Below are 14264 nucleotides of genomic sequence, written 5' to 3'. Positions count from 1 at the left end.
GCAGAACTTTACGTCGCGGTCACGTGGTAAGGTGGATTTTCAAAATAAAAGCTGGTGTGACGAAGTTTGATTTGATTTTCTGCACTTTTCATGATAACTTTTCAAATATGCGCTACATGAGATTTACAAATAATATGACAACTGAACAGTATATTCCTACACTAATTGATCTAGAGCAAATTGAGGAGTTGAGATGTAAAAAAAAAAAAAAAAAAGTTCAGATCGGTTGAATGTTATAATTTTCTTTACTTTCATGTATTTTTCTGTTTTTAATTTTAATATTTTAATGCTTTTAATCATCATAAATAATTGCTTTTATTGTCTTTTACTGTCTTATTTCTTTCTTTTCATTTTTAATAATGTATTTTTCTGTTTTGATTGCCTCTGTAGAGCACTTTGAATTGCCTGATGAATGATTTGTGCTATACAAATAAATTTGCCTTGCCTTGCTGTGTTTAAGTACAAACAATTATTTTTTTCTACCGATAATGAGTTTAGCACACTTTATTCACAGTAACACCAGTTTTTCATTACTAAAATATCACGAGGGGGTGGGACTTGGGGCGTTTTCGTGTCTTGTCATTGGCTGGTTCTGCTGGAGGACGTCATGATTGACGTCTCAGATAACTGTCTCCGATGAAACGGTGGTTTTTTAAGAGGATGCAGAAGTCAGAGTAATTTTTTCCACGGAGCGGAATCATGGCAAGAGGGTAAGTAGTACTGAAGTAGTACTGAGAGTCAGGTGAAGGAGAAACTAGAACAACTTGTCTTCAAAACGTTTTTATTCACTTCTTTTTAATGCATGTTACTTATCGGCGCAGAAGTGACACTTTTAGGGTTTATTTTTCACAAGACACTACGAAATATTTTATGTAGCCTAAACAATGGACACATTGTAAAACGACATTACTGAAGGTTTGTGGTCACAAGGTTAAAAAAAAAAGTCTTGTTTTTGTTTTTACTTGATCTTTTCTCGTGTCTCAGACCAGCAGCTGTTCTCAGTGCAGATTACAGGTTTGCAGTGAAGTACGTGGATGTTGTTTTCTGTGAGAGTACAGACTGATGTTTGGGTCTGGCAGTGATTAGTGGGTTTTTTTGTGTTATGTAACACAACAACACAACAGGCAGGACATAGTTGAGAAGATCCAGTGAATTTCTGCGGCTGTTCTTCTTGCCTTGTGAGATTCATAACTGTGCCCAAGCTAAATAAAGAACAGAGGAGTTTCTGTCTCTGTGTGAGAGCCCCTTCCTGTCATTTGACTGTTACTCAACTTTTTTTCTCCTAATGTGCCACTCATCTGCCATGTTTTATATGACAGGAAGGGTGTGTCAGCGAGATACTTAAAATTTCAATTAAGATCTCTCTTAAAAAAAAAGAAAAAGAAAAAAGACATTGTGCAGTGTGGTGATAGGGCAGATGCTAAAATGTCAGACCTATCATGGTTTCACATAACATCCTGAATTACACCATAAATGCAACAGGCAATAGAAAGAAAGCAGAAGAAAGAAAAAAACCCTCAATGGGACCTCGTATTACAAACTATGCATTGAGCCTTCAAGGTGTGACTTAATAATGGGGGCCAAGTATTATCCCTACTGGTCTGTCTGTTGTCTGTGCTGCTGGCTTTGTGTGAGTCCAACAAAAGACAACAGCAGCAGGACAAACAGAAAACAACACAGGGCCTCTATCAGTTTACAGGCTTCAGGCAAAAAGATGCTAATTAAACTAAGAGTTCCCAGATGATTCGCCCGATTTCAATGTAAAGTCAACTGCATGTTCCTTATATTCACAAGTTCCTACCTGCACCAAGATCAATTAGTGATATACTTTGAAATGGGAAAGGTGAAGTGATAAACAGTATGTGCACATGTCGACACTTGTTGTTCAGCTCAGGATTTAACTCTAGGTTGATATTAACTCTGTGTTTTCGCTTCCTGTCTGGGTTCTGAAGATATTCTGAGAGCATCCAGACACAACTGTGTAGGGTTATCTTTTTGGTGTCCATTGGTTGATAATCAATACTTTCAGATGAAGCTACAAACCCAATATGTTCCTTGCATTAATAGGTCAAAAATACAAACAAGACACATTCAGTTTGATCCAGGTTTATGAGACGCACAGGTTTGTTATAGCGATGGTTTTGTATATTACAGTGACTTCCTGTTAAATGATTATCTTAATGAGTAAATCAAGAGACACAATCTCACACAAAGCTGCCAAGATGAGAGGTTTTATTCTCTTAACTGCTGAATGAATCAGTGGCAGATAAAAATAAATAAATAGAGAACCATGAAAAAGACACACTTCCCCTTCATCATTAATTCCTCCCAGTGAGTAATCTCATCTAACCTCACCAGCAGATGCTGTGGAGCAACAGTTTATAGGGGGAAAAAAAGAAGTTCCTGCTGGAAAAGATAAAGCAGGTCAGTTAAGGAAAAGATAAAAAATCAATAGAGGGATATCACATCCTAGTTATTAATTTCTGTGCATGGAGAAAACAGAAATAGAAATGTGCAGGGTTTTGTGCAGGGTTTTAAAGTCTTTTCGACACAGATGATACTTTTTTTTTTTTTTTTACATGACTACTATATTAAAGGATCATAGGGCAGGATTAATGAGAACGGCCAGTGACGCGACGGCCGCTGCGCGTAACTACAGCAACCAGCGAAGCCACCGGCACGGGAGCGCGCACAGACTTTTCACTGTTTACTTTACTCTTTACAGTCTTTCCTATCTGGGGAGGGAGGGGGGTATTTTACTGTAGGTTCTCGCTCTCACAGACAGACAGACAGACAGACACACACACACACACACACACACACACACACACACACCTGCCTCTTCACTGTGCTGCAGCAGGGGGCTGCTTGTCTGTTCCTCTGAGCTCCTCTGCATGGATCTGTATGGGCTCCTACTCCTACAGGCCGGTACCGAGAATTAACGTGTCGGGTCCGGGTGTCGGAGCGCATCTGTCAGGGTCCGCGGTCCCATGCAAACCAATCAACACCGGACATATTCATGATTTCATTCAAAAAAAAAAAAACGGACGCGTCGCGGACACGCCGGCCAGGACGTGAAAAGTGGACGTGTCCGGGCAAAAGTGGACGTTTGTCCACCTGCCTGATAACGTTGTTAAAGTTATAACGTCGGCTTTTAACCGCTAGCTGCGGCTAATGGCTAATAATAAGACAGTAGTGATGAGGGAGAGGGTGTGTAAGTTAGTGACCTGCCTGCTGCTGTGTGCGTGTGTGAAGGGAGGGGGAGAGGGAGGGGGAGAGAGAGTGGGGGGGGGGGGGGGTTAACAGGGCTTTCAGTTGTGCTGGGTCGTTTGCTGGCAATAACAGTAATTTGGATCCACCGTGGTTCAGAGTGATTGATATAACAGGGAGTGTCGCCACTCTGTGACTATATCAGTCGCTCTGCCGCGGTTGCCCTCTTCATGTATCCATTCCATTGATCCATTCGAAGGCAGTCGTGGACGCGCTGACGTCAGGTCCGCCGGCCAGCGCGCGAAATTCACCCCCTGAATTGCAGCGCATTTTGCAGCACAGACCCCGTTCAGAGCAATCGAGAGATACGCGGGTGGGCTCGTTCTTTTTGGTTTTGAACGCTTCCTCACCCATTATTATTAAAAAAACGTAAAACGCATGGGTATTTTCCGGTATTTTCTCACAAATCCTGCCCTATGATCCTTTAATGTGCCTTTTAGTCAAGTTTATGAAAACAATATCTCACTTTTTCTCTCATCTCAGGTATCAATGAATAATAATTAAAAATGCTGGCTGGCTCACTCTCAGGGTGTCATGATCACTGGGACACTTGAGAAGAACGTTTCCATTGTTTATGTAGAAAGAAACACCTGCGTTTGTCCTACAAAGTATCTGCTGTTGTTGTCTCTCTGAAGAAACAACAAAATAATCCTTTTTTTAATTTATCTCAGAGTACGTTAACTCACTTTGTCCGTTTATTTTGGCCTCTCTCAGTCAGCAGGCCGACCAGGAGCTCACTGAGGTGCTGAACCAGCTGTGGAAGCTGGACGCTAACCGCCTCAGGCCGGGGACCGATTACACCATCTCCCTCCAGGTCGGTACTTGTCTCTGATGCAAAACATACACTCAAAGATAAAGGTGGTAATTTGCAAATCCCATCAGGACCAACAGCCACAGAGCAGCAGCGTCAGAGGATCATCCGGACCTTTAGGTGTTCATCCTTTTGGGAACCATGAGAACAATTTCATAGGGAACCTTTCAGTAGTTGTTGGTTATCATATGATCATTATAACTATTGGATGGGTTTTCTTCTGCTTCTGGTGATCCATTGACTTTTACACCAGCTCCGTCAGTAGTTTGACTTTTATTAAAATGTTCATGTAGGATGGATGAATGGATGAATTGCTGCCAAATTTTTGCATTAACCCCCATGACGAATCCTATACTGACTTTTGGTGACTTTCTGACTTTTCCTAGAGCCACCAGGAGGTTGACATTTGTGGTTTTAAAGGTCCAGTGTGTAAAATGAGGAGAAAACAGTGACATCTAGCAATCCAATTCTATTATTTATCGATTAAATCATTCTATTGTTTATTTATGAACATAAAACTCTTGAAACGTGCTCTCTGGTTGGCTGGATTTTCCATTCCTTACAAACATGGTGGCACAAGATGGCGACACTCGCTAAGCAAGACCCTTGCTATATGTACATATAAAAGAAGAATTATAAGGCTAAGAAAACCAAATGGATTTTATTTTATAGCGATTATACACTTATACAAATATATTCATTGGTAATATATTCAGATTTTGCCAATAAACCTTGACAAATACTACACACTGTACCTTTAAATCAAATTTCTCAACAGCTAATGGATGGATTGACATGAAATTTAATAACAGATATTCATGGTCCCTCAAAGATGAATTATTTTGACTTTAATAATCCCTTAACTTTCCACACAGCACCTTGATCATGTCAAGACGGTCTTGAGTTTACGTTTGAAATGACAAAACGACTGAGGCAAAATGACATTTCAGTTGTTCCATAAGTGCTAATTAGCAGGTATGATATCAATCTGATAAAGTTTTACCCCCTAAGCAGGAGCATGTCAGGCCTTAACTGAAATCCTCACTGCCTGACAGATGTGGCTGCACAGCTGTAGACTCTTCATCTCCTTGGGGCTCCAACATGCTTGTGCTAGAGTCAGTTTCTATGCCTTATGTATTCTCACTATGTTTCCTGATGACTGTCTGTCCATGTGTGTTATTCAGGGTCGGGCAGGTTACGTGGCTCAGGGCAGCAACTACGCCAGAGACAAAGCCAGCGCTCCGCTCTTCGCACATGTCAACGAAGACAAACTGAAGGGCATTGAGACATACGCACGTGAGTATCATTTTTAACAAGATTTTTATTAATTTTTCACTTTTACAAGTAAAGGGATGGATACAGAATATGGTCCACAGAAATAATAAGCAAAACAAACAAATCAAAAACAGAACACCAGCTCAGATCTATATAAATAATTACAGTCATAATGTCAAGAAAATCCCTGCATCATGATATTAGAGACACCAGGCTCTACATAGTTTAAACAGGGTTCCCAAACTTTATAGAATTGGTCTTTTAGGCTAATAAATGTAATATACATGTAAGGTACTCTAATGGCACTAGATCAAACACCACTCTTTTCCAGCCTTTAACAGTTGGTATTTTTTCATTGATCCACTGCAATAAAATATTCTTCATAAGAAAACAATACAACCTCTTATTATGTTTTGATGTTAAACACGTCTTTTTATGTGCAGATTTCATCAACTTGCTGGACAACTATGAGATGTCCACAGGCGTGTCGGAGACGGTGACTTCAGAGGAGCTGCAGGAGAACTGGCTGTTCCTCAACTCCATACTGGAGACAGATCTCATGAAGGTGCAGCGACACATCTGTCGTCATAAACTTTAACGCTCAAACACAGTTACAACACAGTTACAACACAGTAGTCCCGCTCAGCAGCTGTGCACACACACACACACACACACACACACACACACACACACACACACACACACACACACACACACACACACACACACACACACACACACACACACACACACACACACACACACACACCTCTGTGTTGCCTGCTGTTTACTGACGAGCTTGAGGATTTAAAGTTAACGTGAAGGTGACTTCCTACAAGATCAAGTATCATCTGTTTTAAATAGAAAATCAAAGATTTGACTTGTTGCAGTAATTTTTTAGTTACAGGCCAAAACAGGGACATTTTTCCATCTTCTATCACCATATAAACTGCATAATTTCTATTTTTAGCTTGAGTGTGGGAAGAAAATTATTATACTATATCATTAATTTTTCTTTCAGTTACTATATTCACTTTTTTCCCACTAATTCCTATTTCATTAAAATTGAAATTCTAATGTAGTTTACATAATAAATTGGTTGGTAGTAAGAATAGAATAGAATAGAATAGAATAGAAACTTTATTGTCATTGTGTCAGATACAACAAATTGGAGATGCTACTCCTAGTGGTGCATAAACACAATGACAATGCATATACTACATAAATAGAATTAATAATAAAAAAGCAGCAGTCATCTCATCCACACATCACACATATATAAAACAATTATAGTCCATAGTGCAATTGGCATCAGCTGCCATACTACAGTGCATGACAGTATAGTTTGGTGAGTTTGTATAGTGCAACAGTGTTTATTGAGAGTTTAGTGCTGTGATGGCCTGGGGGAAGAAACTGTTTCTGAAGTCTATTAAGAAGTCTATTTAGAAGCTGTTCACTTGATTTTCACTTAACTTTGCATTTTATTTTAAGCCCTTTCAGGACGCCTCATCTGTGTTGGTTTTAAAGACAGGAGAAATGTTTCCAGGATCATGAAAGACGTTTTCAGTCTCAAATTTAAAAAAATGTTTCAGCCTTTCTGATGTTTCTTTGACTACACTTACTTGACTTTGAAGTCTGAAAAGTCAATAGAAGTTGTTTGTTTTTGCTTTTTTTAAATTATTTTTTTTACAGTGTGCTCACAAGTATCTGGTCGGGAAGGGGCAGTCGCCGTCAGATCCGGCACAGTTCAAGAGGCAGCTGTACGACATCTGGTTCCGCCTCTACCACAGAGAGAGAGGTGGAGGGTGAGTTTCACTGTGACAGCAGAGGGAGCCACTGCAGTGCATTCACATACAGCAGAGAGACAGGGCTTTTAGTTAAGACACCAGAGCACTGATTTAGTCATCTACATAATGACTCTAATCAGCCTCTGGACTGGTTTTCTACACACGAACCAGCTGATATCGACACTGATGAATTCCCTACACAACAATCAATAAAGAGATGAATGATTAGGTAATTATAAATACTCCACTTATCATTCCTGCAGGCCGAAACCATGCTTTAGGGCTGAAAAGAGAAAAATATGAATATATAAGGCTGTATAAATATTTGATAAAACTAAATCCAATCCAATTAGTAGATTTCTCTGGAGCTTTTAATTTGCATCTCATACTCATCATGATGAGTTCCTGTAAAATAGTGTGGCTGGGTTAATCTTCACTGGGTGGGATTAATCAATTGTGTTACTTTTATTTTAAATCATTTTTACATATTAAGTTTGCACATTTTTAACATTTAATGTAATTTAGTCGTGATATTTGTTGTTTAAGCAGCAGCGAAAAACAGAGGATAAGGAAGTAAAGGAAAAAGCTCTTATAATCCTATAAGGAGGATATGCATGGAGACTAAACAAACCCATAGCTGAACTATGTGTGACTTTATTCTTTGTTACAGTGAAGACTCGTGTGGATTCGAGCATGTGTTTGTTGGAGAAACCAAATATGGCCGGGAGATCACGGGTCTTCACAACTGGGTCCAGTTCTACCTGCAGGAGAAACACGGCCATGTTGACTACAAAGGTTACAAAGCAAGAGACAACAAGGACACAGTAAGAAAACACCCTGTCAGCTTATGCATGTGAAGAACATGCTGAACAGTTTCAGTTCCTTAATAAAGTTTTTTGGGATTGTTTTATAGCCCGATGAAGACGACCACGTCCTGAACCTGCAGTTCAGCTGGAAGGGTTTGGTCAAACCGGTCGGCGGCTCCTTCATCGGCGTCAGTCCTGAGTTCGAGGTCGCTCTCTTCACCATCATCTTCCTCATCTCGAACTCCAAGATGACGTCTGTGGTGGTGAAAGTGGATGAGTACATGCTGGAGCTGGTGGTGTATCGGCATGGCCGATCCATCGGCACATCCTTCCCTAAACTGCTCAGCAGCAACAACAGGGATTTGTAATACTTCATATCTCCATCTGTCAGCTGTCCTGTAAAACATTTTTGATAAACTCAGACTGACTTTGCATGCAGTATAATCTCAAAACAAACCAAAGTTGTTGTTTTTTGCACTAAAGGCTTTAACAATTTTTTTCTTAACAAACAGAAGTTTTAGCCTAATTTGTATAAGGAATATAAATTCTATTAAATACATTTGTGGAATAAAATAAAATTCTTTGTTTACAAACTCGTGCTTGTATGTTATTTTATGGGTGTCTTTGCCCAAACTTTGGTCTGTCAGGTTGACGTCCCTCAGCAGTGAAATGAAACTGAAAGTTCTTGTTTTTAATCAGTTATTCAGCATTTACACAGATATCTGGTATAAATCGAAAACGAAGCAGTGAGATGGCAGCATGACTCACTGACTTACTGCAAAATAACAGGTTATTTGTGAAAAATGAAAAGTGCTCGACATAACCTTACTATTTTAGGGAGCACGTCTCCCCCTAATTGTTACTGAGTAAATTTTGAAAATATTGTAAGAATTGGTGCTCGAAGTTATTTTCTGCAGTGAAGAAACTGTGTCATGTTTGCCTGTCAGACCAAACTCAGGGCAGAAGGTGGGAGTTACTTCCTGGGCGCTCCCTCACTCGCTCGCTCGCTCGCTCTGCGCGTGCGTGTTCGAACCATGAACGAGCGCGTCGTCCGTGACGTCATCACGTCAGCGCTCAGAGATGAAACAGTTGTTGTGAAAAACTACCAGATGAAGCGGTGACCCGGGCGGCAGGTGAGTGGTGGTGGTGGTGGTGGTGGTGACACTCAGGCCTTTTTCACCCAGCACAAAAAACTACCCAACACTTAAGCTCTGACCGCGACAGTCGACTTCCCGCTCACATATAAACTTTTTAAGTTAGCGGCTTGGAGCTAATGACGAGCTAACGGCTAGCCGAGCGGCTAACGTAACGTAGCGTGTTACCGTCAGTTGGCAACAGCAGCAGCAGCAGCAGCAGCGATGAGCTCGCGGTCTGTTTGGGAGCCACCTGACAACCGCTCACATGATCCAGACCGCTGCGTCCAGCTGCAGCTGACAGGACAGGACAGCACAGGACAGCACACACACCGCTTTAATGTGTCTGTGTTTTAGGTGTCGTTTTGGATCAGTGGGGGAGTCGCCGAGGGGCTGTTGAACAAGCCAAAGAAGCAACTACAACAACAACAACAAGTACTACAACTACAACTACTACCATAGCAACATGTTTGGTAAAAAGAAGAGGGCACCACAGCCCAGAGGCCAAGGCGCTGCTGCAGCCAAGCAGGTAACAACAACATCTCCTCATTATGTACATGCACTCACATAAGGTAAAATTAAAGCACCACTACACCACTGTAAACACACGATTAAAAGAAAAACTCCTACTGAAACTATCATCATAGCATTCACATAATGTTTATTTAGCATGAACAGTGTGTACACATTAACACTTCACCTGTAGTTCTTGTGCAGGTAGTTGCAGACATATAGGCTACAGGTCAGTTGTGGCAACTAGAACTTTATATCTTACTACAATAGCAACATGTTTGGTAAAAAAAGAAGAGGGCACCACAGCCCAGAGACCAAGGTGCTGCTGCAGCCAAGCAGGTAACAACATCTCTGATTGTGTACAGGCACTCACATAGATCACTCACATATAAAAGCACCACTGTAACCACACAACATTAAAAGGAATACCATGCAGGTACCAAAACATTAACATAATGTTTGTTTAGCACGAACAGTGTGTACCCAATACACACATTTCACCTGTAGTTCCTGTGCAGGTTGCAGACAATGCAATGCAATCGTGGCAAATCGAAAACTTTACATCTTGAAGCATAGACACAGTAAACCACAACATGAATATTTGAAACCAAGAGAGAGACAACTGGTTTAACCTCACTGCGAATGGGTTTGTGCAATCACACAGCGAATTTGCAAAAGGCACTGCACTTGCATTGTACTTTAACCTTGCTGATGCTAGTATGTATTTATTTTATTTATTTATTTTTTACTATCGTATCTTTTTATCGCCACACAGGACCTGGGAGACAGGATTTCTTTCCTTCCATGTAACATTTGGCGGGATGACAAATAAAGTCATTTTTTTTAATCTTTGAACTCCAGAGATGAACAGCAGAAAAACAACACCATGTTTACAACCAGGAAGTGTGCACCATCACATGCTCTCATTAAAAAATAACTGACATATTCAGTTAGTTAAAGGAATTTCCGATCACTGTGCATTATTAATACCGGCTACAGCAACTCAGCGACTGGTTTACTGGTTCAAGGTTGCAAATGAATGATCTTCTATAATAACATTATCATTAGCCATAAATAGAAACTGTCAAAAGACTATGATCTTAACTATATTGCAGTGATTTTAGTTCTCTTTAATGTATTTTATTTCTTGTCATACATTTTGAATTCACTGTTGCAGTCTTTTAGAGAAAGACTGATGAGTTTGGTGGACGTATAGAGACAGTTTTTAACTTGAGTATTTGTTTATGTTGGGGAAAGAAGTAAAAAAAAAAGGTACAAATTTAAGCTCCTGTGATGTTTTTATGACATATTTGCAGCATTTAATGGATGTAGTAGTTTTGGATATATCAGACACAGTAATTGGAGATATTTGAGATCAGAGGTCGGGCACCATTAAATGGGTCATGAGAATTCAAATAGTTGTGAGTTGATTAATGTGGTAGCGGAAAAAACAAAGTTGCAGTACACTCATTTAACCTCTGAAATGTACTTGGATGTAAGTATAATGTAGGATAAAATAGACACATAATTAAAAGTAAAGTACTCGAAGTAGCAACATGTACTGAAGTTTCTCTTTTGCCTCCTTGGTTCAGATGGGTCTGTTTGTGGACCTGGACCCCGAGCAGATGATGATGGGCATGGACGAGAACCTGGACGACCCGGACCTGGAGGCTGAACTCGCTGCTATCACTGGAAATAAACCTGTTGCCAGAGGGAGGGCCAAGCCGAAGGGGAAGAGTGAGTAGCGGTTATGATGATTTCTAATCCTAAACGTACCCCCTTTAAATAAACCCTCAGTATTATTATATATTTTTTCCATGATCAGATTAATATGTGCAAGTTGTATTTTCAGTTGTACCGTCCCATCGACAGCACATGAGCTCAGAAGTCAAGGTCTTTCACATCAAACTTGCAAAACTATCGCTGCTATGAATCTAACTTTGTACATGTGGTGTTAGAAAAAACCCTCAAACTCTCAGAGCTCCTAGAACTGTTGTCGTTTCATCTTTTTCTCCCTTAAAACATTTATTTATTACAAGATGTGAAGTTTAACATCACATTTGTCGGGTTCAAAGTGTGTGTGTGTGTGGGAGTCTTTCGCAAGATGCATTGGACACATGTTTTGTTTCCCGATACTTTAAGCTGTATAGTACATTATGTTACTGCTTTGTTGCTAAAAAAAACCTCCTGCAACAATGTGGCTCTGCAGATTTATTGTCCCGGGGAAAAGTGGTTGTGCCGGTTTTTTGCCACTGTTGTGTAGTTTAGTATTACATTACTGGTATTACATTATAGTGATAAATCTAACGCTTATCATGTGAGATGAGCTGCTGGTGTCACGTTTAAACTCACTCTGGACTGTGTGTGAAATGTGACTGTGTTGTTGTTGTTATTGTTATTGTTGCAGGTGCTCTGCCCATGGATGACATCGCCAGAATGGCTGATGCGTGTATGAGGGACGTGGATGAGGACGGAGACGACGATGACGTGGAAGACGATGAAGATCTGCTGGTCGGCGTTTGTTTATATTCATTCCTGTTCTGTGCAAATATACATTTCAAGGTCCATGACAAGGAGATCGTTTAACAGACAAATATACGAGAAGCAATTAAAGGAGCTGTACAAACTCAGCGCAGGCATTCAACAAATATGAATTATTAATGGTTAATTCCACAGAAATGAAGCTGACATGATGAGCTGCAGCAGCATTAACATTTATTCTGTGCAAAGTTGTGCAGAACAGAAGCAGATCTACATGTGTTAAATAGCTGTTGGAAGCGTGATAGGTTCACTTGCACGTTTCGGGGTTTACAGAGCTTTTCATTTGTCAGACAGCTGCACGATTTCCTGACTCCGGCTTAATGGAAAACATGTGTCACTCTGTTCTCTGAAATCCAAACCCTGGCTCTTTAAGAGCATTCAAAGCTGGCTGCTGATCAGTTGTTGTATTTTTTTTTCCTTCATCAGGCCGAGCTGCAGGAAGTGGTTGGTGAGGGGGAAGATGAGGATGTTGCAACTGTTTCCTCCGCATCTTCTGCCACTATTGAATTTCAATCTCAAGCTGAAACCCCAGAGTCCCCACCGCCACAGGTACGACATGTGCTGCCAGCCTCCACTTTGAAACCACAATTCATGTCAGGTGGCATTGTTGAGCTTTCTGCTGATGACAGGAAAAGACAGATGTGTTTGTCCTCTCTCCCTGCTGCTGCTTTACAGCATCACCCACCTCTTTATACCTTAATCTCTGCCATTTTTTAATCATAACTACCTCAGTGAAAAAGGCCACCGCTCATCCGTCGGCAAAATACGAATATGATTTAGAAAACAACAAAATAGCAACTGCACACTCAAAACACTGTGCATATGTCAATGTATTGCAAGCTTTCGGTCATTGTGACATGCCCGAAGAAGGTCACAATGACCGAAAGCTTGTAATAAATTGATATGCACAGTGTTTTGAGTGTGCAGTTGCTATTTTGTTGTTTTCTAAATCATAACTAACTACCTCAAAATGTAATTTACCTGATTATGTGACTAGTAGAATGAATGCACTTGAATATTTTCACTATTGCTGGTAAGTCTGTGCATTCCTGTAAAGATATTGATTATTTTACCAACAATATATATTAAAAGGGACTCTATTTTTAACAAGTGTTTTAAAGATGAAGATACGTAAGTGTGGGTGAAAAAGTCACCACTCTCACAGCAAGGATGATGAAGTCAATATCTCTTTATTCAAGCAGTGCACAGGATCTCACACAAACAAGGTTGTGGGAGAGGAGCTCCCCAAACAAAGAAGTCGAAGTCTCAGTATTTAAACACAGTGTATCACCTTGCTTAGCAACAGCCACGTTATCTCTTACGTTGCAAGGAAGATGTTCTCAAAACTTTGCTGTATCAAAGCAGGTGGCATACCTCCACTATCTCAAGGCTCTTCTTCTGAACAAAGCCTTCTCACACAACTTCTCTGCAAAACAGGACATACTATAAGTCAAATGAACACATTATATTTTTCCATCAATAAGATGTGCATGTGAATTTCCTTTTATTATATATCTCTGACAAATACTTTCCTTTATCAACCCACTGCTTTTGTTTGCTGAGTAATTTCTAGACCAACCACAGATGTACCAGATGTTTTTTTTTTTTTTCGATAGATAATGTTTATTATAGCGTCTACCTCTCTGTGTAGAAGCAGGAAGCGAAGAGCCCCTCAGCGGCCCCTGGCAGCCTCCAGCACACCCTGGAGGAGAGGGCGGCCATGTACAAGACGGCCTTGCAAAATGCCAAGAGTGCAGGGGAGACGTCCAAGGCCAGGAGATACGAACGGGGTTTGAAGGTGGGTGAGATGAGTGTCTCAAAGAAGAAATATTAAAAAGAAACTGTCACTTTAAAAACAGCTAAATTGTGTGAGCAGCATGAAAGAAACAGACAGGCTGGGTTTTGAGTTGAGCTCCCTGAGGGCTCTGTGCTGATTTTCATCTTCAAACTCAGTTCTCACATTCTCATTTCCGTTACATATCATGTTTCATCTAATTTGTGCATGCCCACTTAGGCACTTAAAGGGATAGTTCAGAATTTTGGCCAACAGAGCCGCGAGCTGCTCAGAGCTACGCTACGGAGGCTAATGGGATTTCTTGGTTTCCCTCATCAAACTCATCAAATACAC

The 14264-nt window shown here is 40.5% G+C and overlaps 2 protein-coding genes across 2 annotated transcripts in view; both read left to right on the top strand.

Annotated features, from left to right (window-relative positions):
- The first annotated feature begins 662 nt into the window (after positions 1–662).
- LOC311000444 (uridylate-specific endoribonuclease C-like) lies at positions 663–8462 on the top strand. The gene is made up of 7 exons (XM_083991160.1): positions 663–710; positions 3985–4084; positions 5266–5377; positions 5800–5921; positions 7049–7161; positions 7814–7967; positions 8057–8462. Exons 1-7 carry the CDS (start codon positions 700–702, stop codon positions 8315–8317), a joined length of 873 nt encoding a protein of 290 aa, XP_083847286.1. The 5' UTR covers positions 663–699; the 3' UTR covers positions 8318–8462.
- A 566-nt stretch (positions 8463–9028) lies between these two features.
- The window catches only part of cc2d1b (coiled-coil and C2 domain containing 1B), a 92373-nt gene continuing 87137 nt past the window's right edge, over positions 9029–14264 (top strand). The window contains exons 1-6 of the mRNA XM_083991695.1: positions 9029–9082; positions 9440–9611; positions 11188–11332; positions 12003–12106; positions 12563–12685; positions 13788–13934. Coding sequence (XP_083847821.1) covers positions 9549–9611; positions 11188–11332; positions 12003–12106; positions 12563–12685; positions 13788–13934 — 582 coding nt within the window. The 5' untranslated portion in view covers positions 9029–9082; positions 9440–9548. The remainder of the gene's footprint in view (positions 9083–9439; positions 9612–11187; positions 11333–12002; positions 12107–12562; positions 12686–13787; positions 13935–14264) is intronic.

Source organism: Trachurus trachurus, assembly GCF_905171665.1.
Source record: "Trachurus trachurus genome assembly, chromosome: 17".
In the NCBI taxonomy this organism is placed as follows: domain Eukaryota; kingdom Metazoa; phylum Chordata; class Actinopteri; order Carangiformes; family Carangidae; genus Trachurus; species Trachurus trachurus.
Note: the sequence above shows the minus strand (reverse complement) of the source record. Positions and strands in the feature narration are given on the sequence as shown.